The sequence below is a fragment of the Taurulus bubalis genome, assembly GCF_910589615.1.
Source record: "Taurulus bubalis genome assembly, chromosome: 9".
NCBI lineage: Eukaryota > Metazoa > Chordata > Actinopteri > Perciformes > Cottidae > Taurulus > Taurulus bubalis.
The window spans coordinates 27,850,921-27,874,269 of NC_136597.1; the positions used below are offsets into that span (position 1 = coordinate 27,850,921).

Here is a 23,349-nt window from a genome sequence, read left to right on the forward strand (position 1 = left end):
AAGACCAGGACTACCTGGAAGACCTGGACTACCTGAACCCTGAACTACCCAGACTACCCGGACTACCTGGACTACCTGGACCCTAAGCCAGGTCTTTGATCTACAGAATAGAGCAACTTCCCCAAAAGAAAAGCTCTCTCTTGCGATTCTGAGGAGTCAAAGTCACCCAAGCTTCTTTTTTACGTCTCCAACATGTAGTAGAGTTCTGAGTATGTGGATAAAATAAAATAGTGCAGAGAACATTGTTAACAGAACATTAATAATGTGCTCTGTTAACAATGTTCTGGTAACTCTTGGCTCTGGAACCAAGCACCTGGAGAAGGAGAGAGTTGCCCAGGGTCAGAGGCGCCAGGCGGGAGTGTCTTGGACACTCGGGTGAAAAGAGGAGCAGAGCTGTCAACTGATCACCAGCTGAGTTGGATCAGATGGACCTGGCAATCCCAAACGTGTAGTGGGTGAACTGGGAACGTCTGGCGGAGGATCCTGTCTGGGAGGTCTTCAACTCCCACCTCTGGAAGAACTTCTCACATCCCGAGGGAGGCTGAGGACATGGAATCCGAGTGGACCGTGTTCAAAGCCTCTATTGTGGACGCGGCCGCTAGGAGTTGTGGTTGGAAGGTAATCGGTGCCTGTCATGGCGGCAACCCGAGAACCCGGTGCCTCCCAGGGAAAGCGTATGCCAGGGTGCTGGAAGGAGGCTTAGACCGTTTGATGAACCTCAGATTCAAGAAGAGCAGTGCGGATTCCGTCCCGGCCATGGACCAGTGGACCAGCTCTTTACCCTCAAAGACTACTGGAGGAGTCCTGGGAGTTTTCCCAACCAGACTTTGCAGACTTGGAGAAGGCTTTCGACCGGGTCCCTCTGGGGGTTTTGTGGGGGGTACTGTGGGAGTATGGGGTGCCGGACTTGTTGGCACGAGCCATCCGGTCTCTATACTGCAGTAGGAGCCTCCGCCAGGGGCTGCCCTTTATTAGACCGGGATTGGAGAATGCCAGCCTTAGAGATAGAGTAAGGAGATGAGTTCCCTCTGTAGGGCTCAGCCTTAGTGATAGAGTAAGGAGCTGAGTTCCCTCTGTAGGACTCAGCCTTAGAGATAGAGTAAGGAGTTGAGTTCCCTCTGTAGGACTCAGCCTTAGAGATAGAGTAAGGAGATGAGTTTCCTCTGTAGGGCTCAGCTTTAGAGATAGAGTAAGGAGCTCGGACATCAGGAGGAGCTTGGAGTCGAGCCGCTGCTACTTCGTGTCGAAAGGAGTCAGCTGAGGTGTTCAGCATCTAGTCAGGATGCCTCCTGGACGCCTCCATTAGAGGTTTTTCAGGCACGTCCAACTGGTAGGAGACCCTGAGGAAGACCCAGAACACGCTGGAGGGATTATATCTCCAGCTGACTTGGAACGCGTCGGGATCCCAGAATGATCTGAAAAATGTTGTTGGTGAGAGAGAAGCCTGATGGACCCACTGCCAACGAGACCGACCCCGGATAAGTGGCTGATAATGGATGGATTGTTAACAATGTTCTCTGTTAACAATATTCATTGTTAACAGAACATTGTTAACAGCTCATAATAACACAGCAACAGATGTTTACATCCACTCGCATGCAGGAAGGTTTCACTACTTAATTGTACATATTATTTTAATTAAATACAGGCATCCATCTATCTATCCATCCATTATCAGCCGCTTATCCGGGGTCGGGTCGCGGTGGCAGCAGGTTTAGCAGGTCGACCCAGGCTTCCCTCTCACCCGCAACACTATCCAGCTCATTCTGGGACCCCGAGGCGTTCCAAGGCCAGCCGGGAGATATAATCCCTCCAGCGTGTCCTCGGTCTTCCCCGGGGTCTCCTACCAGTTGGACGTGCCTGGAAAACCTCTAATGAGAGGCGTCCATAATACAGGCACTCAACGTATATTCGTCAGCTACAATAAGTTCATCAATCAGCGTTGGAATGCTGCTCAACTTTTAGTTTGTTTGTCCGACGAAGATCCGGCAAAGCTGAAATTAGAGCATTTGACTCTTTACCCAATAACTTCAGAGCGTTGTAAAGTCTCAAAGTCAGACTTGTTGAGAACAAAAAAATAGCTGCAACAATTTCCAAAAATGTACAACATGTTTTTATGTAGCGACATATAATATTGCGCTTTAATCCATATTCATTGATGTTAAACCTTTAAAAAAGAAATGTCCCTGTGGCCACCTCACTGTGTCCACCTCAGGTCGACATCGAGTATCTTTACCGTTAAAAACCGTTTAAACTTTTCATCTCATGAACAAAGAGCTGGAAACGTTTTACTCACTAAAGACGAGTTTGACTCAATGAGGACGTCCGGCTCGCTGCAGAGGCTCTGAGTCAGAAGCAAACCCACAGAGAGGGTCGTGCTGGAGGAGGAGGAGGAGGAGGAGGAAGAGGAGGAGGGAGGAAGGGTGAGGAAGGAGGAGGATGGAGGAAGGAGGAGGAGTGAGGAAGGAGTGAGGAGTGAGGAGGAAGGAGGAGGAGTGAGGAGTGAGGAGTGAGGAGGAAGGAGTGAGGAGGAGGAAGGCGGTGACGTCCAACCGAGACTTTCTGCTCCTCAAACAACAACCTCTGTGAGGAAGCGTCTCCTCTTCCACTGCAATCAGCAGGAAACACCAACAACAAGCGCTATGCAAATACATGTATTATTATTATTATTATTATTATTATTATTATTATTATTATTATTATTATTAACAACAGTGGAAACATCTGTTTGCTCAAACAGGGACGCAGAACTCAGACATTTACTGATTCTGAAAAGTTTTGGCACTAAAATAAATTTAAAGAAGTCATTCTGCAGAATAACAATATTATGTTATTGGATTATAAATATTATATTAAAACCATGTATTCACTGAAGCGTTAAAGATGGAGCTCATTCTGATGACTCACATACTGCTGGGGGATAAATCAATAACACAATATTAAAACTTAGCTTAACAGTTTGTTTATATTTTGAAGCAATCATTTTAATCGGCACAAAGCTTTAAAATACATTTAGTGCAATAAAAAGCACAATATTTCTCTCTGAGATGTCGTGAAGTAGAAGTACAAGCATGTACTCAAGTACAAGTATTACATTGGACTGTATACTTTCTGGGGATTTACTGCCAGTAATGGAATATCATATTACACATAAACTATGTTTTCATTTGTGCATCATCAGCTAAAATAAAGAATAAAATATAAAGAATGGTTAAACTGATTATTTTAGAGTCTAACATACATGTATAATATTACTTCTATTGTAGTAATACTCTGACTGTGTAGAAGTACTTAAAATAATAATAATAATAATAATAATTAAAAAAAAAACTGTTTAACCAATATTAAAAAATGTCAGGACTTTGAGCAGGAGAACACAACACTTAAGATATTAATTCATTCATTTTTAAAAACCCTTAAAAAGAAGTGATGCTTCTAAATCTTCCCACATCCAGTTCCTGCTGCCTCGTTAACACACACACACACACACACACACACACACACACACACACACACACACATATATATATATATATATATATATATATATATATATATATATATATATATATATATATATATATATATATATGAAATACGATGTAATAATATTCCTGATGAGTCGAGAGTTGTGAAGCTGTGAAATCAATCAAAGAGTCAGACGATCAATACGTCACACTATCTGGCAGGAAGTGGAAAGTAAACGAGAAACGAACCAGAAACATGAAAACTGAACGGCAACAATGTGGAAGTGTGAAAATAAATAAAATCAATCAATAAATAACTAAATCAATAACAAAAAAATGTGTAGGAAGAAAAAATTGAGAAAAAGGTGAAAGACGTGAATAAAGAAAAATAAGTAAATAGACGAGGAAACAACAAAAGGACTAAAGAGAGGCATGATGGGAAAAGACAAGCAGTGAAGGTGTCAACAACAACAACAACAGACACTGAACAGGTAAAACTACAGTTTCACGTACCTGACCGGCACAAACACACTTCCTGTCCAGAAGCCTTATTTCCTTTATTTAGATCTCATTTCTTCTCCTTTTGTTCAGTCGGCTGTTTACTGTCTTAAATCTTTAATATCTTTAATCTTTAATATCTTTATCCTCCGGTTGTTTTCCTGCTCTCTGTCCCGCTGAACTTCATCTTCAACTCTGAAAGTGTGACGACTTCAACCTGCAGCGCACACCACACCTGCTGAACACACACACACACACACACACACACACACACACACACACACACACACACACACACACTAGTTCAAACAGAGGTGGAGTCGTTGCTGTTAAATACCAGTTCTTCAAATAAGACTCATGACGTCTGAACAGAAGAAAGTTCCTTTACTTCAAAGACGAAACCTCTGAGATATTAATTACATATTATTTGTTTTTTTTACTTATGTTTGTATCTTGAAACATGTTGTATGTTCACTGTATACATACACACATATATAAATATGTATACTGTACATCAGTGGTGGCCTTCAGGTCCTGCTGAGTCTTCTCTGTCTCTCTCTTATTTTAAAATAGCGATAACTTTGTGACTCTGCTTGGGCCACAGAAGCCTCAGCCGGCCCTGACGGCCTCCAGAAGGACCCGCTACTGGAACTGTGTTCCATCTGCAGCAGCGTTCATGTGTCTATGGTGTTGTTTTATTATATAGTTAATATCGTTCCTTCTGATCGTGTGTGCCGTGTTTCAGTGCCACAGTTTTGTTGGATTGTTTTGTCATGTGTTGTCATCACCAGATGTGATGGTTCTTGTTGATGTAAACATGCCTTGTCGGTTAATGACGCAGCATCCTGTCATGTTTATGTAAACTATCAGACGGCACAGAAGGCCCAGGTAGAAAATGCACGGCCCGCCACTAAAGTACATACATATAGATAAAGTATGTTTGTGTATGTACATACATATATATTTATATAAATACATACATGTATTCATACATATATTTATACACAAACAAGCAGCTTAATGGACTATTCCTTTACTGTGGTATTAGTACTTTTACTTGAGTATTCACACACGGTCATCGATGATCATCAAAAGCAAAGTTACACACAAGTTGTTCAACTGCATTTTATTGGATTAATTGATGATAAACAGGAGCCGGCCGCAGCCAATCACAGGGCAGCAATCGGAGCAGGAAACTCCCCAACGACCCCTGAAGGTCAACCAGTGACATCACAGCAGCTGTTGCACTTAAAGGGCCGGTACCGGGAACCTTTAAGCGTGTGTGTGATGCGTGAATAAGTCTACTCTAAGTATACCTTTAAAACACTTTTAAAAAGTACAAATTATTGTGATTCTGTGTTGTTTCATGTGGAACTACTTTTATTACACCGTTGTTACGTTAAGGTTATTAAAAGTATCGACTTTGGGGGAAACAAATTGTTATTTAAAACAAAAAGATTTGATTATATTATATTTTAGTCGTCAATTTCTGAAAAAGCTCTTCCGCCTTTGTGATTTCCATAAAGATAATGTATTTATATGTAGATCCATATATATATTATATATAACAGCTGCTGTGATTCAGCTGGTTGAAGATCAACAAAGTGAAACTTTTAGAGGCGGTTCTGCCACTGAAGCTTCCTGCTGGGATCACACGTCATATGTTTGTGTTCAATTCTGTAAAAAAAACTGAGAAACACAAAAAGAAAACTCCCTCCTTCCTTCACGAGAGAAGCCAAAATAATAATGTATACGTCTATGTCCTGTGAATGATAATACGCGTTATGAAGCTGAGGGCAGATCTGAAGTCAGCGCTCCGCTGTGCTTTATTGAGAACGTTTAAATAACTTCAGAACTAAATGGAGTACAGTCTGGGATCCCCTGGGTTTGATGAAGGCTCTCGTTTCCTCCTCTCGTTATGTACACTGAAGGGGCCGCAGCCGCCGGCCAATCAGAAGTTGATGGCTTTGCCGAAGGTGGCGGCCAGGTTCGCTTCTCTGAAGGCCTCCGACACCGTCTGCAGGAGGAAGAAGAAGAGGGAGGAAGAGGAGAGGGAGGAAGAGGGGAGGAGGGGGAAAATGAGGAAGAGAAGTAAGAAGACGAGGAGGGACAGGAGGAAGAAGAATAAGAGGAATAGGGCGTGAGGAGGAAGAGGAAAAGGAGGAAGAAGAGGAGAAGGAAGAGGAGGAAGAAGAAGAGGCGGAAGAAGAGAAGGAGGAAGATGAAGAAGAGGAAAAGAGTCAATTTCAGTCTGGTTGTGTATAAACTAGTAATATTTAATTATCTTAATTATGAGCTTTTATGTATGTATGTATGTATGTATGTATGTATGTATGTATGTATGTATGTATGTGTGTGTGTGTGTGTGTGTGTATGTATGTATGTATGTATGTATGTATGTATGTATGTATCATACAGGATGGGCGTGGCAGACTCGGGCGATGTCCTCACAGGACGCCCCGTACTCCATGGCCAGAGCGGCTTCATTGATCATCTCCCCGGCTCCCTGTCAGAAACAACTCATTTAAATCCTTTCATTGCCCAGATTGCACTTCAAGCTATTAGCAACATATGCTGCAGTTAGGACGGCAAGCTAATTGCTGTGCTAACCAGTGTAGCACGAAAGCAAGGCGGAATTAGCATGCTAGCTAGCTAGCCAGCCGCTAAATGAGTAAAACATAACTTCATGATTCTTCAACACACTTTTACATAGGAAAGCTGTAAACTGTAACCAGTGTAGCATCAAAGCAAGGTGGAATTAGCATGCTTTCTAGCTAGCTAGCCATCCGCTAAATGAGTAAAACACAACTTCATGCTTCATTCACAGACTTTTATGTAGGAAAGCTATGAACTGTAACCAGTGTAGCGTTAATGCTACCTAGCAGCAGCTGGTTAGTTAGTAGGCTAGCTTGATAATTCCACCATGCTTTTATGCTAACTAGCAGACAGCTGAAGAGTTGGCTGGATAGCATGCTAATTCCACCATGCTTTGATGCTAACTAGCATACAGCTGAAGAGCTAGCTAACATGCTAATTCCACCTTGCTTTAATGCTAACTAGCACACAGCTGAAGCGTTAGCTAGCTAGAATGTTAATTCCACCTTGCTTTAATGCTAACTAGCATACAGCTGAAGAGCTAGCTAACATGCTAATTCCACCTTGCTTTAATGCTAACTAGCATTCAGCTGAAGAGTTAGCTGGATAGCACGCTAATTTCACTTTGCTTTAATGCTAACTGGCATATAGCTGAAGAGTTAGCTAGGTAGCGTGTCAATTCCACCATGCTTTTATGCTAACTAGCATTCAGCTGAAGGGTTAACTAGCTAGCATGCCAATTCCACAGTGCTTTTATGCTACACTGGTTATATAAATAATAGCCAAACAGCGGGCTGAGCTAACGGCTAGCAGCCTAGCTAGCTAGCCATCCTGCTCAAGCAGCTGGTAAAAGGGCAGCCGGCCCTCTGAGTCGGGGGGAAAGCTTACGGTTCCCAGGATGTGAGCTCCCAGCATCCGGTCCGTCTCCTTGTGGCCGATGATCTTCACCATGCCGTCGGTGTCGGCGTTGCACTTGGCTCGGCTGTTGGCTGCGAAGGGGAACTTGCCGACTCTGTAGGGGACGCCCTGAGGAGGAAGAGGAGGAGGAGGAAGAGGAGGGTAAAAACACAGCTGGAAAACAATCTTTTGTAGGCTTCGTCACCTCCTCATCATCATTTAGAAGAACCATCAACTCAAATGAGTCGTTCTGGTTCGACTGGCTTGTTTGTTTAAATGTGCGCGTCGTCGTTAGATGACGTCAGATTAACCTTTTTAATATTTATATTAAAACAACATGCAGAGTCTGGAGCGCTTTCATCTTCACACAGTGTGCAGTCGTCCGTCTCCAGAGCTGAAGTTATTTATCAATTAGTTCGATCGACAGAGAATTTAATCAATTTAAACTTATCATTTAAAATCAAAAAGTATCATATTATTATAGTCATTATGAAATTAATCTGTTGGGGTTTTGGACTGTGTGACGACATCCTCTTAAAGGGACAGTCCCTCACCGGTTTATCACTCAAGTGTAACACAACGTTCTCAGCTTGTTTCTGCTGCCCCCCAGTGGCCAACGCCAGGCATGGCAGGTTTAAGTCAATGAAAATGGACATTCAGCTGCAACATCTTCCTCCTCCTCCTCCTCCTCCTCCTCACCTCCTCTTTGATCTGCTCCTCCGTCTTGCCCACCCAGGCCACCTCGGGGTGCGTGTAGATGACGGAGGGAACACAGTTGTAGTCGATGTGCACGGCGCCGCCGGCCATCCCCTCCACGCAGATGATGCCCTCGTCCTCGGCCTTGTGGGCCAGCATCGGGCCGGCGATCACGTCGCCGATGGCGTAAACACTGAGGGAGATGATTCATGTTTATTATTATTATTATTCTTCATGTGTTCATTCATTACGCAGCAACTAATGCATCAGTTCATGGGCCCAAATGTAAACAAATTATACATCCTTTTTATGCAAGAATGTGATTAAATTACAGTCATTTTCTGCAGATTGATGAAACATTTCAGGGCTTTTCAACAACTTTCAACTCCGAACTTAAAATACTTAAAATATTATAAAGAATCTGAAACAAAAGTTGCATTTATTAAAACCAATAATTGATGATTTATATGACGATGAAGCTCCATCTTACTGCAGATTTAATCATCATTACACACATAACTTCATTTGATGCTTATTATGGCTCAGATCTATGTAAAGTATTATGAGCCACATTTTGATATATAAATTAACAATTTTTCTAAATCATATTGCCATTTTTTTCTGCGTTGACACAGACACTACAGTACTGTTTTTTTAATTATATGAACAAATAATAAATGTATAAAAACAACAGGGATGAAAGATAAAAAATATATACAATAATAAAAGTAAAAATAGCTGGGATGAGAGATATGTACAGCTTCTTTTGTGTAAAAAAAAATGATATATATATATATATATATATTTGATTAATCAATCAATCAGTCAGTCAGTCAACAGTTTACTCTCCAAAACGCTGAAGAACAAAAGCTGCAGCTATAACCCCTGATAGTTATGAATAAACACGTTCCTACGCGGTGGTACCTGGGGACTTTGGTCTGGAAGCGGTTGTTGACGGGGATGCGACCCCGGCCGTCCAGCTCGATGCCCACGGCCTCCAGGCCCAGGCTCTGGGTGAACGGCCGCCTGCCGATGCAGACCAGCAGCACGTCGCACGTCAGCGTCTCGCTCTTCCCGCCGGCCGCCGCCTCCACCCTGAAGCAGAGCGGTTCCATGAGTTACACGTTCAACAACGATGATCATAATGATGATGTTTGTTACTCACGCCACGTCGATCTTGCCGTCCGGCCGCTTGGTGGCGCCCATGACTTTGGTGCCCAGCTTGAACTTGAGGCCCTGCTTCTGCAGGATGCGCTGGAAGCTCTTGGAGATCTCCATGTCGATGCCCATGCCGCCCACGTGGCCCAGGAACTCCACCGCCGTGACCCTGGAGCCCAGGCGCTGCCACACGGAGCCCTGCAGGAGGGGGGCACGTTACAGCCACGCCCACACAGTTACAGCCACGCCCACACAGTTACAGCCACGCCCACACACGGTTACACACACACTGTTACAGCCACGCCCACACTGTTACAGCCACGCCCACACGGTTACAGCCACGCCCACACACGGTTACAGCCACGCCCACACACGGTTACAGCCACACCCACACGGTTACAGCCACGCCCACACGGTTACAGCCACGCCCACACGGTTACAGCCACGCCCACACACGGTTACACACACACGGTTACAGCCACACCCACACGGTTACAGCCACGCCCACACGGTTACAGCCACGCCCACACGGTTACAGCCACGCCCACACGATTTACGCTCCTCCGTTGAGCGGCAAGTTGCAGATTGATTGATGGACGTCGTGACAAAAGTATTATTACTAGCTCATTCCAGAACGGGTCATATTTAGTAAGTATGGTCGTATTAATATGTACATTTTCTGATTTCTTATCGTCTCATGAAAAGAAGTCCGATATAAAAATATGAAGGAATAGATTTCTTTGCATATATTGTAATACTTTAATTAATTAGTATCAAAATATGACCGGGGTGGGATCTAAAAGTGTAAAAAACACATAAAATGTGCATTTAAAAAGCCTCCACTTGATCACATGACCAGTCCAACCAGCTCATGCATTAAAAACCGTTTCCACAGATAAATAACATTAAAAAAAGAAGCTCTTCTGGACTAAAACAGTCAAGGTTTAGTCCAGCGGCTTCTCCAGAACGCCGAGGTTTCAAAACACGCTTGAATGCAACACAGAGCAGCGAGCTGATTGGCTCCTCTGCCTGTCCGTCACTGATCTGAGCGCTGGTCATGTGATCTCCAGGGTTCGGGGTCTGATGCTGACCAGCTCAACGCCGATGACTCCGGCGCCGATCACGATCATCTCCTCTGGGACTTTCTTCAGGGACAGAGCGCCGGTTGAGGAGACGACGCTCTCCTCGTCAATCTGAGAGGGAGAGAGAGGGAGGGGGGGGGGGGGGGGAGAGAGGGGGAGAGGGGGGGGGAGGGGAGAGACAGGGAGAGAGCGAGGGAGAGAGAGAGAGAGAGAGAGAGAGTTTGAACACAGTTACTCGTTTTGTTTTCACAGATGTAACTCCAGTCGGTTGAGGAAGAGCTCCAGTTTAGAGTTATTCTGTCCTGTCAGGACCCAATGCAGTACTTTTACTCACAGTGAGTACTCTCAGTGTTTCATAAGTACTTTTACTCTGGAGTACTTTCAGTCGACCTACCTGGATCCCGGGGAAGGGCGTGACCTCTGACCCGGTGGCGATGAGGATGTTCTTGCTGTTGATGATCTGCTCGCTGCCGTCGTCTGCAACGGCCGTCACCTGGTTCTTACCGCTCAGCCTCCCCAAGCCGCTGACGTGGGTCACCTGAGGGGAGAGACCAGGTGAGACCAGGGGGGGGGGGAGAGAGAGAGAGAGAGAGAGACACTGACCTTGTTCTGCTTGAAGAGGTGAGCGATTCCTCCCGTCAGAGCCTTCACCGCTCCGCTCTTCTGAGCCATCATCTTCTCCAGATTCAACGACACGCCTGAAACTGAGCGAGAGACGGAACCAGCATTTACACCCAGAAGGGTCCGACACCTCAACAACAACAACACTACCACCTCAACAACAACAACAACAACAACAACACCACCACCACCACCACAACAACAACAACAACAACAACAACAACAACACCACCACCACAACAACAACAACACAACAACAACAACACCACCACCTCAACAACAACAACAACACAACAACAACAACAACACAACAACAACAACACTACCACCTCAACAACAACAACACCACAACAACAACAACACCACAACAACAACAACACCACAACAACAACAACACCACCACCTCAACAACACCACCACCTCAACAACACCACCACCTCAACAACAACAACACCACCTCAACAACACCACCACCTCAACAACAACAACACCACCACCTCAACAACACCACCACCACCTCAACAACACCACCACCTCAACAACAACAACACAACAACAACAACAACAACACCACCACCTCAACAACAACAACACAACAACACCTCAACAACAACACAACCACAACAACAACAACACCACAACAACACCACCACCACCACAACACCACAACAACAACAACACCACCACCACCACCACAACAACAACAACACCACCACCACACCACAACAACAACACCACCACCACCACAACACCACAACACCACCACCTCAACAACAACAACAACACCACCACCACAACAACAACACAACAACAACACCACCACCTCAACAACAACACCTCAACAACAACAACAACACCACCTCAACAACAACAACACCACCTCAACAACAACAACACCACCTCAACAACAACACCACCTCAACAACAACAACAACACCACCTCAACAACACCACCTCAACAACAACAACACCTCAACAACAACACCACCACCTCAACAACAACAACAACAACAACAACACCACCACCTCAACAACAACAACACAACAACACCTCAACAACAACACAACCACACCACCACCACCACACCACAACAACACCACCTCAACAACAACAACACCACCACCACCACACCACAACAACACCACCACAACACCACCACCACAACAACACCACCTCAACAACAACACCTCAACAACAACAACACAACAACACCACAACAACACCACCACCACCACCACCACCTCAACAACAACAACAACAACGAGTTACTGAAGAGACGCTTCACCTCAAACCCATTTAAAAAAAACACAGAAATATTACATCATAATTAACAAAAAAACAAAGATGGCGCAGCTAAAAAAAGTGAGTTTCCATCACTCAGTTAATTATTTGTCAACACACAAGCGTGAGGATCAGCTGCTCCTCTCATAGTATGAGCTGAGTATTTAAAAGGTCAATAAAAAGTAATTTAAAAGGTATTTAAAAAATGTAAATAAAAGGTCATTTAGAGGCATTTAAAAAGGTCACTTAAAGGTCATTTAGAGGTCGTGGACTGAGGTTCTTACGTTCGATGCCTCTGCTTTCGAAGTCCTTGCCGTGAGCCAGGTGGTAGAAGTACGAGTTGTTGAGCAGCGCCTGCAGACACAAAACATCCGTCAACTGTTCAAGCTTTTCACGTCACATTCCTGAAGGGAACCGCTTCATCTTCCTGAAGGGAACCGCTTCATCTTCCTGAAGGGAACCGCTTCAGGGTCTTCTGCTCAGCGGACGGTTCAGGTTCTGCTCCGCAGGACGGGCAGAACAACACGACTTTGACCTGCAGCTCAAAACCACAGAAGAAGAAACGCAGCCTCACCTTGGAGGGAATGCAGCCGACGTTCAGGCAGGTTCCACCCAGAGTGGCGTTCTTCTCCACACACACCACCTGTGGAGGGACAGAGAAGTGTTATGATATATTGTATATACACATTCAATTAGTTGTTAAATGTCAAACTGTTTATGATGAGATGGAAAACAATAATCTGCTTTCCATCTGTTCATTAGAAACACAATAATCACCTTGAAGCCGAGCTGCGCTGCTTTGATAGCAGCGACGTAGCCGCCGGGCCCGGAGCCGACCACCGTGACGTCTGCATCGACTACGGAGAGAACGGAGATGAACAGAGGAGGAGAACGGAGGAGGAGATGAACAGAGGAGGAGAACGGAGGAGGAGATGAACAGAGGAGGAGAACGGAGGAGGAGAACGGAGGAGGAGAACCGGATTAAAAAAAGGAGAACGGAGGATTCATTCCTCCCTCATGACGACACGAGAACAGAGCAGCGGTCTTGTGTCGCGCTTTTAAGTGTTTAACGGCTCGGCATAAATACTATTTCAGTCACTTATTTAGGCTCTAAACCCATTTAATTACATGATAATGATTATTATTAATATTAATAAAGGTCTTTCTACCTGTGAAGAAAGGCGGAGCATCTGCAAACGAGACGGGGCTATTATAATAATAAGATTAGTGTTATTATGCTATTATAATAATAAGATTAGTGTTATTATGCTATTATAACAATAAGATTAGTGTTATTATGCTATTATAACAATAAGATTAGTGTTATTATGCTATTATAACAATAAGATTAGTGTTATTATGCTATTATAACAATAAGATTAGTGTTATTATGCTATTATAACAATAAGATTAGTGTTATTATGCTATTATAACAATAAGATTAGTGTTATTATGCCACTATAATAATAATAATAGTGTTATTATGCTATTATAATAATAATAAGATTAGTGTTATTATGCCACTATAATAATAATAATAGTGTTATTATGCCATTATAATAATAATAATAGTGTTATTATGCCATTATAATAATAAGAATAGTGTTATTATGCTATTATAATAATAAGATTAGTGTTATTATAATAATAATAAGATTAGTGTTATTATGCCACTATAATAATAAGATTAGTGTTATTATGCCACTATAATAATAAGATTAGTGTTATTATGCCACTATAATAATAATAATAATAATAATAGTGTTATTATGCCATTATAATAATAAGAATAGTGTTATTATGCTATTATAATAATAAGATTAGTGTTATTATATTATTATAATAACACTAATCTTTATTTATGGAGCTCTTTTCATCTGGACTATGCAGCTCAAAGTGTTGAGCATTTAAATAATAAATAAAAAACAGAAAACATTCTGAATTTACATTTGAAGTGTAAATAAAAATATTTCAACAAATGAGTAAAAACTGGAAAACATTTTACATTTAAAATGACAAAGAAAACGGACCGCTCGAGAATGTTGTGTTCTAAATACTAAATCGGTTCTTTAAAAGAATCCCCCGCAGGTTCCACACGTCGGCTAAAGAGGAACCGAACCTCCGGCTGAAGTTCCCAACAGAACGTGAAGCGGTCGACTCACTCGCTGCTTTGTCGGCGTAGCTCCTCACGGACAGCGACGAGGCGCCGTGCAGCCGGCAGGGAAGCTGGTGGCTCCGCTGGAGGAAGCAGAGAGACAGGCAGAGGTGAGACAGGAAGAGGTGAGACAGGCAGAGGTGAGACAGGCAGAGGTGAGACAGGCAGAGGTGAGACAGGCAGAGGTGAGACAGGCAGAGGTGAGACAGGCAGAGGTGAGACAGGCAGAGGTGAGACAGGAAGAGGTGAGACAGGAAGACAGACCAATACAGGCACGGACTAAAAGGTCAAAAGTGACTTTTTTTAAGAGAATTACAACATTTTAAGAGTAATGACTTCAAAGTAATTCAATCAGTTCCCTTTCTGATAAATGATGAAACCACCGGCAGTAACCAGTAACCAGTTAACCGTAACCATTAACCAGTAACCAGTTCACAGTGTTTTCTTAACAATAGACGGCTTGTTGTTTCATGGATTTCCTTAAATACAGTTTCCTTGTTCAGCCGCTCAGAACAAAACCTCTCAGTGAAAACTGACGTGATGAAACATCACACGCATGACGTGATGAAACATCACACGCATGACGTGATGAAACATCACACGCATGACGTGATGAAACATCACACGCATGACCTTATGAGGTCATACTCTGATTTAGAGAGTTACTTTATTAATACCGCAAAGAGACTTTTTTTTTGCTACAGCAATAACATTTAAAAAAAAAGCCCAATATATACAAAAAATAGATTATTTTGTTTTTAATATATAATTAAAAAAAATAGAATGTATTAAGAAGAAAATGCCCAAAATATAAAACAAAAAATAAGAAAAATATAGAATATAAATTGGAAAAATAGAATGCGAGAAAAATGCAGAATATATATACAAATAATTGAAAATAAATTAAATGAACTAACAGAGCAAAACAATAGTGCAAAGATGTAAACAACAACCAGTAACTGTCATAGTCGATGAGGATATTTATCATAAAGTCTTATTCAGTCACAGTTATATTATATATATATATATATATATATATATATATATATATATATATATATATATATATATATAAGTAATATCCAGAGGTTGTAAAAACTCAATATTATCAATAAGCACAACATAACAAATGTACATAAAAAGTTAGTTAAAAGGCGAAGATCATAAAAACAAGAAAGTTAAAACAGTCAAAATGATTTCTGGAGAGTCACGTGACGGAAACCGGAACATATATTCACGTTGTTTTCTTGAGTCGTGAACATATAATACGTGTATCCCAGGCTGCAGGTTGCGGGTTCAACGTGTTGCTCAAGGACACTTCCGCAGACCCGCGGAGTCACGTCAGATGTGACACGCGACAAACACCAAAATAAGTCATTTCACTTAAATATTTACACATTTTGCTGGCGCCGAATTAATAAAGGGAAGTTATAGAATTAAAAGACGTGTCAGATACGTGTTGAGCGACAGGTTGTCGTCGCGGACAACCACAACATCGCTTGAGTTGCCCGTTTCCCCGGTGGAGCCCGGCGGCGCGTCCTCCCACCGGGCCGTAGCGGCTAGCTGACCCGCTAACCCAGGGCCCGCGCGCCGAGAGCCCGCGAGCCCGCAGACACGCGCGCCCACCGGGACCCGGGACCCGGGAAGCTGGGAGCCGCTCCGGACAACACGTACCGGGCGACGGAGGAGTAAAACCCGTCCTACCGTGGCCAGAGAGCGGTAAACCTGCGTCCAGCTCTGCATTGTGTCTGTGTCGCCTCTCCGGATCCGTAACCTACAGCAGGCCGACCAGCCAAGGACTACCGTCATTGCGCATGCGCAGTACCAGACCATAAAAAAAAAGAAAACACGCCAGTGTCGGTCGCCTCGATATGACGTCACGCTCACCTTTCCGGTTGGGGAAAGGATTAAAAACAATTCAAACAACTGTAATGTTTTACAAATAGTGTTTCTGGACCCTGTGAGACTTTCAGAAGCATTCAGTTCCTTTTTTACTTTTGTAAAAGTACTAATACCTCACTGTGAAAACACACCACAGCAATTAAAACCATGCATTTAAATGTGTTTCAGCTAAATGTACTGAAAGTAAAAATATTGGTTGATCAGTAAAATGTTTTCCTTTTAAAGGGTTCTTACGGTCATGGAATTTTAAAATGGTTATTTTAAGTCCTTGAAAAAAATAAAATCCCAAAAGTTTAGTGAAAGTCATGTAAATGTGTTATATTCATGTGTTCATGTCGTTCATTTACGCTGAGTTTGAAATAATGAATATGCTTTTAAAAGAAAGACTCAAAATATAAGCAGGCATACATACAGGCATCTATATAAATGTTTATTCTTTTAATCAAACTATTGTCTCATTCATTTGTGTCATTTAAGGTTTACTGTATGCTTTGTATTCTCATTGTTAGTTTAAATACTACATTTACTCACTTTTTACTGTTTACACCCAGATTTCACTAAATGTTTGTCATGGACATTTGGTTTAAAGTCATAGAAAAGTCATGAAATGCATTGGTCAGAATGAGTATGAACCCTGCTTTTAGATCTGATGTTTCTGGATTAATATTCCTGCTGCATTAATGTGTACGTTGCATGTTTTTAACTCCTTTATATCCTGTTGTTTAGTGTAATCAACATTAATGCATCATATTCTATAAGATCATCAGATGTGTGTAGCGTCTCTGTCCTGGAAGAACCTGCAAAAAGACAAATAGATCAAATGGATAGTGAATTGCTGCCCTACAGCTGCTCTGCAGAGAACCCTTCAGAGGGATTTAGGTCTTTATTGAACCAGGAAGGTTTGCATTGAAAGGTGATGCAGATACACTTCTGCTTATGACACCAACTGTTGAAGATAGACTATGAAAGACGGCACACAATGTTAAACTTAGCACTAATGTCTGTAGGTTTTGTGATTTGTTTTTCACCTTTGCGTCCACAATAACAAATATCAGTCATTTGTAGCATCAATTGTCCCTTTTTTATTTTAGAATTATTCCACTTTCATGATGTTTATGTCCTGGCTTTTGTTTTAAACCCACAAGATAAACCTCTCATTGTATATTACAGGTATTTTCCCTTTGGAATAAATATATTTATACCTGGGCTGCACGGTGTAGTAGGAGCTAGCACTGTCACCTGTAACATCTTAAATAAGTACATATGATGTTGCACGACCAACTGTCTAATATGTGATGTTGTACTGGAACTTTAGCTCAAGATCATTTTAATCATTTGGTGGTGATTAGAAATACCATCAATATGTCATTCAAATGTATATTACTAAACAATAAAGTACCTTCAGACAACATGAACACTTCATTTTGCTTCTGTTTATTTATTTAGAAAATCAAATACACTTGTCTTTAGTAATTTGTGCCCAAATGCAAACCTTCTTTAATTAAACAAAAATCAGATAATACAATATTAAAATATGGTAACCACACATTAAAGTAATATGCAAAAGCTTCTTATTTCAGAGTACATTGTGTTTACATGATATAACGATCTTGAGGAGCAGTTATTACAATACACAGTACTACATTACATATACTACTACATTTGGCAGTTTGATCAAATATGTGTTGTTGCAGTAAAAATAAATGTGACACATCAAAGAAAAAAAGGGGAAAAACAGATTGATCAGAATCTGAACAATGTATAAACTATACATCGTCAATAACTCTACATGAATTCCAGTACATTATCTTTCTGTTGAACATCAAAGGGTTGTTCTACGACAGGAGAGATGATGAGAGGGTACGAGTGTTTATACAAACAGAAGACTGAGCATGCAGTATCAGGACTGAAGTATGGGTAGAGTTTCTCAGTGAAGCAGCAGCCAGTAAAGGAGTAGATAAGAGCTGCAGCATCAACGTCATAGAAGGAGACCAGACCCTCCTCATAGTCCACAAACACCCCCACCTTCTGAGGATGAGACTTCAGAGAGAGACGGATATCAGGGTCAGCAAGAGCTGAGTACTCATTCTCATTCAGCATACATATGGTCCAGGATCCATTCTGAGGGCTCATTGTGTTTCTTCCCTTCCTGTTGACCGACTCTCTCACCACTCCTAAAGTCCAGTCTTTCTTCCATTGAACCTGAACCTCGTAGTAAAATCTTCCTGAAGAGAAACTCTGCTTCGCTAAGATACTTAAAGATGTATCAAATCTCTCTGGGTTGTCTGGGAGATGCTGCTCTACCTTACTTAGTTTAACTTGTTTCTCATCATAAGAGACGATGAGGTCAGGATGAGCTGTATCAAGATCAAGAGTCACATCCACTGCAGACCGCTGGACCCTCTTCAGCTCCACTGTGGCCTCCGCCTTCTCCATCTGGTTACTGAGCGTCTCCTCCAGCTGAGTCAAAGCTCTCCTCACAGTCCCCTCACATGAAGGTGGACTGACTCTGACTCCTGTCCAGTTCTTGGTGGGTGGAGCAGCCTTCAGGGTCCTGAAGCTCTGCAGGAGGTGGAGGTGGTCTTCAGAGCGTGAGAGCTGCTCCACCTCAGTGCTTCTCTTCTTCAGCTCACAGGTTTCCTGTTCCAGCTCTTTGATGAAGCCTTCAGCCTGTTTCTCTGTCTTTCTCTGCTTCTCTTTGATGGTGTCGATGAGCTCGGCCTGGCTTCTCTCAACAGACTCCTTCAGAGCGCTGAAGACCTGAACACCAACTGATATCTCTTTATTTCCATCTTCCTCACTGAGCTCCACCGAGTGTTTCATCTCCTGAATCTTCAGTCGTCTCTTCTGGATCATCTGCTGGACTTCATCATCAGTCTTCTCCAGCTCGGCCTTCTTTCCTTCATATTCTTCTTTCAGAGGAACAACATCATGGTTCTTGTGGTCTGAAGTAGTGCAGAGCATGCAGACACACATCTGGTCGGTCTTACAGAACAGCTCCAGCAGTTTATCGTGCTTCGTACACATCCTGTCTTCCAGGTTCTCCACAGGGTCGATCAGCTGATGTCTCTTCAGACCTGATCTTGTCAGATGAGGCTTCAGGTGAGTCTCACAGTAGGAGACCAGACACACCTGGCAGGACTTCAGGGCCTTCAGTTTGGTTCCAGTGCAGATGTCACAGGGAACTTCTCCTGGTCTGGCAGCTTGTTGCTCTGAGCTGCTGCTGCTGGCTTTCTGTTGAGCTGACTGTCTGAACTGAGCAGCCATCTCAGAGATGAACGTATTGACCTGCAGCTCAGGTCTGGTGGAGAAAAGCTTCTTACAGTTGGGACACTGAGACGGGACGTTAATGTCCAAGTGTTCCAGAGTGATGCAGGCTTTACAGAAGTTGTGTCCACATGGTGTACTGACTGGATCAGTGAACACATCCAGACAGATGGAGCACAGAAACTGATCTTCAGTCATCTGCATGCTGACAGCAGACATATCTACAATCTGAGGACAAAAATGTGACAAAAAACAGAAGTGTTATTACATAACTTTGGATTATTTGTGTCATAAAATAATGATCAGTGGAATATAAGGAGAGTAACCGTGAATTATTTTGTTATATTACACCCAGATTTACTGAGCTCATGGTGCTGTCATGGCCTGGACTGTTGCAGGTGAAGGAGAGCTCAGACCTTCAGCCGTGGTGTTGCTATGAGATCCTCAACCTAACATGGAGATCTTCACTCCAAAACATTTACTTTGGCGACTTTGGAGGAAATATCTAATGCCTTAAGCATCGCAGTGATGACACCTGAAGCCCTCTGGTTCTTGTAATCTCATAATTTAAATCTGTAAAATAACAAATAAATTAAATTGTACACCCCAGAAAAGACAACGTGGTCCATCCATTACTGTCATATACACTTAGACTGTAAGAAGTGGACGCAGTCATGTTGACGTCACCTCATGGGTTTGTGGACTGAGGTTTGGTGTTTTGTCCGTCCCCATCTTGGCTTTTTGCAACCAGTGAACAGGAAGTGACCATATATGGACTGAGGAGGAGTGACGTAGAGACGCCGTATACGTCTCTGGTGTCGACCTGTCAATCACCTTGTAGCCCCGCCCCTAAAGCGTCCCCTGCTTTATGGTCTGTTTGACTCTAAATGACCATAATGTACTAAATGAACATCATGCTGTATTGAAGAAGACTTGAAACTAGAGATTGAGACATAAACTCATGTTTACAATGTTTACTGAGGGAATAAATCATGAGAAGTAGAGTCATTTATATAGACTTCTATACAACCAGAGGAGTCTCCCCCTGGTGGTCAGGAGAGAGAATGCAGCTTTAACACATGAAGCATAGACTTCTTTACAATCAGAGGAGTCGCCCCCTTGTGGTCAGGAGAGAGAATGCAGCTTTAACACATGAAGCATAGACTTCCATACAACCAGAGGAGTCGCCCCCTGGTGGTCAGGAGAGAGAATGCAGCTTCAACACATGAAGCATAGGCCGTTTCTCAATACCCAAGTACACAAGTACGGACTTGTGAACTTTTGGAGTCTGGACTTGGGAGTCCAGACTCTCAAGGACAGGAGGACGCAGGACGGTCTTTCTGCAATTGGAACAGCAGCTGACTTGATGACGTCACCACCTCAGCTGTTGTTGTCATGAGTTACTCTGATTCTTCACTGTAAAGTATTTTTACAGTCAAACAAAATATGACAACCCTGCTCTTTTTGTACTGGTTTTACAGACATACACATATCATTGTATATATATATATATATATATATATATATATATATATATATATATATATATATATATATATATATATATATATATATATACACACACACACACACACACACACAGATACACATCTCATTGTATATATATTGTGTTTATAAATATGTATTTTATAATAAATACTTACATAGATACACATATAAATGTAGATATAATATGTTTATAAATGTGTTTTAATTATACTTATATATTTATATAGATACACATATCATTGTATATATTATATGTTTATAAATATGTATTATATATATACTTATATATATATATATATATATATATATATATATATATATATATATATAAATATACACATATAATTGCAAACAATTCGGTCAAAAGTAATAAGACACCGCTTTAGTTCAAAGTAAAAGTTAAATTAAAATCTTAAGTTATAAACCTTAACCTTTCCCTCAGTCAAACTGATTTAATGTGACTGTGCATAAATAATAATGATTGCTTGTTAAATCCTTGAAACTGAATTATAACTCATGTTTAATCGATACGTAGACATCGGAGCCAGCGGATCATTTCAAAAAGTCCAGCCGAGATCAGGCTGCTGTCGGCGGGCAGCAGAGCGCTGACGGCCCGGTGCTCGGGCCGCGACTGATGACGTTTCACGAGTCCAGAGAACACAAGTACAGAGAAGAACGCTGATTGAGAAACGGCCATAGACTTCTATACAACCAGAGGAGTCACCCCCTGGTGGTCAGATAATGCAGCTGTAAGACATGAAGCATAGACTTCACCTCTCCAAAATGAAGGTTGCCGTCTGCATATAACACATTAAATATAATAATAATGTTGCCCTGCTGCTAATATTGATATTAGAGTTACAATATGTTTAAGGGTAGGCTTAAAATGTTTAATTCAGATTTTATATTCAATTTAACACATTTATTACAATTTACTCTGGTGTATTTATCCGTAATTTGGCTCAATAGTTATTATTATTCATTGTCAGAGTCAGCAAGGAGGAAGAGGAGGAAGAGGAGGTCCAGAGAAAGAGGATGAGGATACAGAGAGCAGAGAATCAGACACATTAAACATTAATAAAGAGATGGAAGCTACTTCTCTGCTCGGCAGCAAACTTACAGTTTCTCTCCACAACCTCCGCGGACCCGATGGACCTCAGCTACACAAACTGCCTGAGAGGAACTTCCTGTCCGAGGTCAGCTGAGGTTTTGAGTGAATGACAGGGAAGTTGAGAAAAAGGGTTTGAAGTTCAATAAGCTACTTATTAAACTGTGGAACAGCTTTAATACTTGTACAACTTTAATGTTGAACCTCTAAGCAACAACAGATCAAATCAGATGCTGTACTCTGTATGTTGTACAACACAAAGGAGGCTAAGCTAAAGGCTAGTTAGCTTTTAGCAGGCCTAGTTTCTCTGGTGTGTTTTTCTTTAAGGATTCTGGTTCCCACCAGGTGTTGACCAAACAGGAAGTGTGTGCAGACCAGTGGACTCACCGGTGTTGGTCACAGCTCTGTAGTGCTGATGAGGGAAAGCTGCTGGGTTCAGGTGAATGTTCCTCATGAACAGAGACTGACTGCAGCTCTGCTGTCTCTCTGTCTAGCGTTCACTTTGGATTCAGGACATGTGACTCTGCAGCTCTCCTCTTTCAGAGCGGCTCCTCCTCTCAGTCAGTGAACGAGCTTTTATTGGCTCTTCAGGAAATACCTTGACATGTGTGTTTCTTCTTCTTTTCCTACTGTGGAGGTGTGCAGCAGCCAGGAGAACAGGTACAGGCAGCGTCACACAACTCATCCTGTAATCTCACCTTTCTGCTGCTTTACAAACTGTTCACCATCTTTTCTTTCATGTGACACAACTCTCACTGATCATTACAGCAGAATAAAGTCAAGAGGAACGTCTGTCAGCTGGACAATTAGTTTTGAGGTTTAAAAAGTAAAATTTCTAATAGCATAGTTTAGAAAAAGCTCTTTCGTTGAAGAGTAGGAGGACTTCAGTACGTCCAACCCTGAAAAACACATAATGTGAGTTGATATTTGAAAGAGATGAATACTTTATTATCTCCAGTAGCTCTCAGACTGGTGAAGAAGTTATTTGCCGTTTGCAGCACCAGAGCGCTGGTATGAATTTATTGGAGTGTTAACGCTAAATATGTCTTTGTGTTTTCAAGTCCTCTCAATGCAAATGTTATATTGAAATATTAAAAGTCCCACCTGTTGCT

At 42.1% G+C, this 23,349-nt stretch overlaps 2 protein-coding genes across 2 annotated transcripts; both read right to left on the reverse strand.

The window, feature by feature from the left end:
- Positions 1–5,036: 5,036 nt before the first annotated feature.
- Positions 5,037–16,231, reverse strand: dld (deltaD). The gene is made up of 14 exons (XM_079223580.1): positions 16,156–16,231; positions 14,459–14,534; positions 13,074–13,153; positions 12,871–12,939; positions 12,581–12,650; positions 10,997–11,097; positions 10,788–10,931; positions 10,403–10,504; positions 9,319–9,509; positions 9,078–9,248; positions 8,157–8,346; positions 7,449–7,586; positions 6,382–6,471; positions 5,037–5,982 (listed from the first exon to the last, which is right to left on the reverse strand). The coding sequence occupies exons 1-14, from the start codon at positions 16,192–16,194 to the stop codon at positions 5,917–5,919; spliced, it is 1,527 nt and encodes a 508-aa protein (XP_079079706.1). The 5' UTR covers positions 16,195–16,231; the 3' UTR covers positions 5,037–5,916.
- A 1,554-nt stretch (positions 16,232–17,785) lies between these two features.
- LOC306741301 (E3 ubiquitin-protein ligase TRIM21-like) lies at positions 17,786–19,839 on the reverse strand (the record flags this gene model as incomplete). The annotated part of the gene is made up of 1 exon (XM_079223578.1): positions 17,786–19,839. One exon carries the CDS (start codon positions 19,837–19,839, stop codon positions 18,139–18,141), a length of 1,701 nt encoding a protein of 566 aa, XP_079079704.1. The 3' UTR covers positions 17,786–18,138.
- Between the last annotated feature and the right edge of the window lie 3,510 nt (positions 19,840–23,349).

Bases quoted from the DNA above. Each gene is read 5' to 3' on its own strand.
- dld (XM_079223580.1), bottom strand. From the start codon at position 16,194: ATGCAGAGCTGGACGCAGGTTTACCGCTCTCTGGCCACG. The intron at 14,535-16,155 runs GTAGGACGGGTT...TGCTTCCTCCAG, and splicing joins TTTACCGCTCTCTGGCCACG to CGGAGCCACCAGCTTCCCTG. The intron at 9,249-9,318 runs GTGAGTAACAAA...GCTCTGCTTCAG, and splicing joins GACGGCAAGATCGACGTGGC to GGTGGAGGCGGCGGCCGGCG.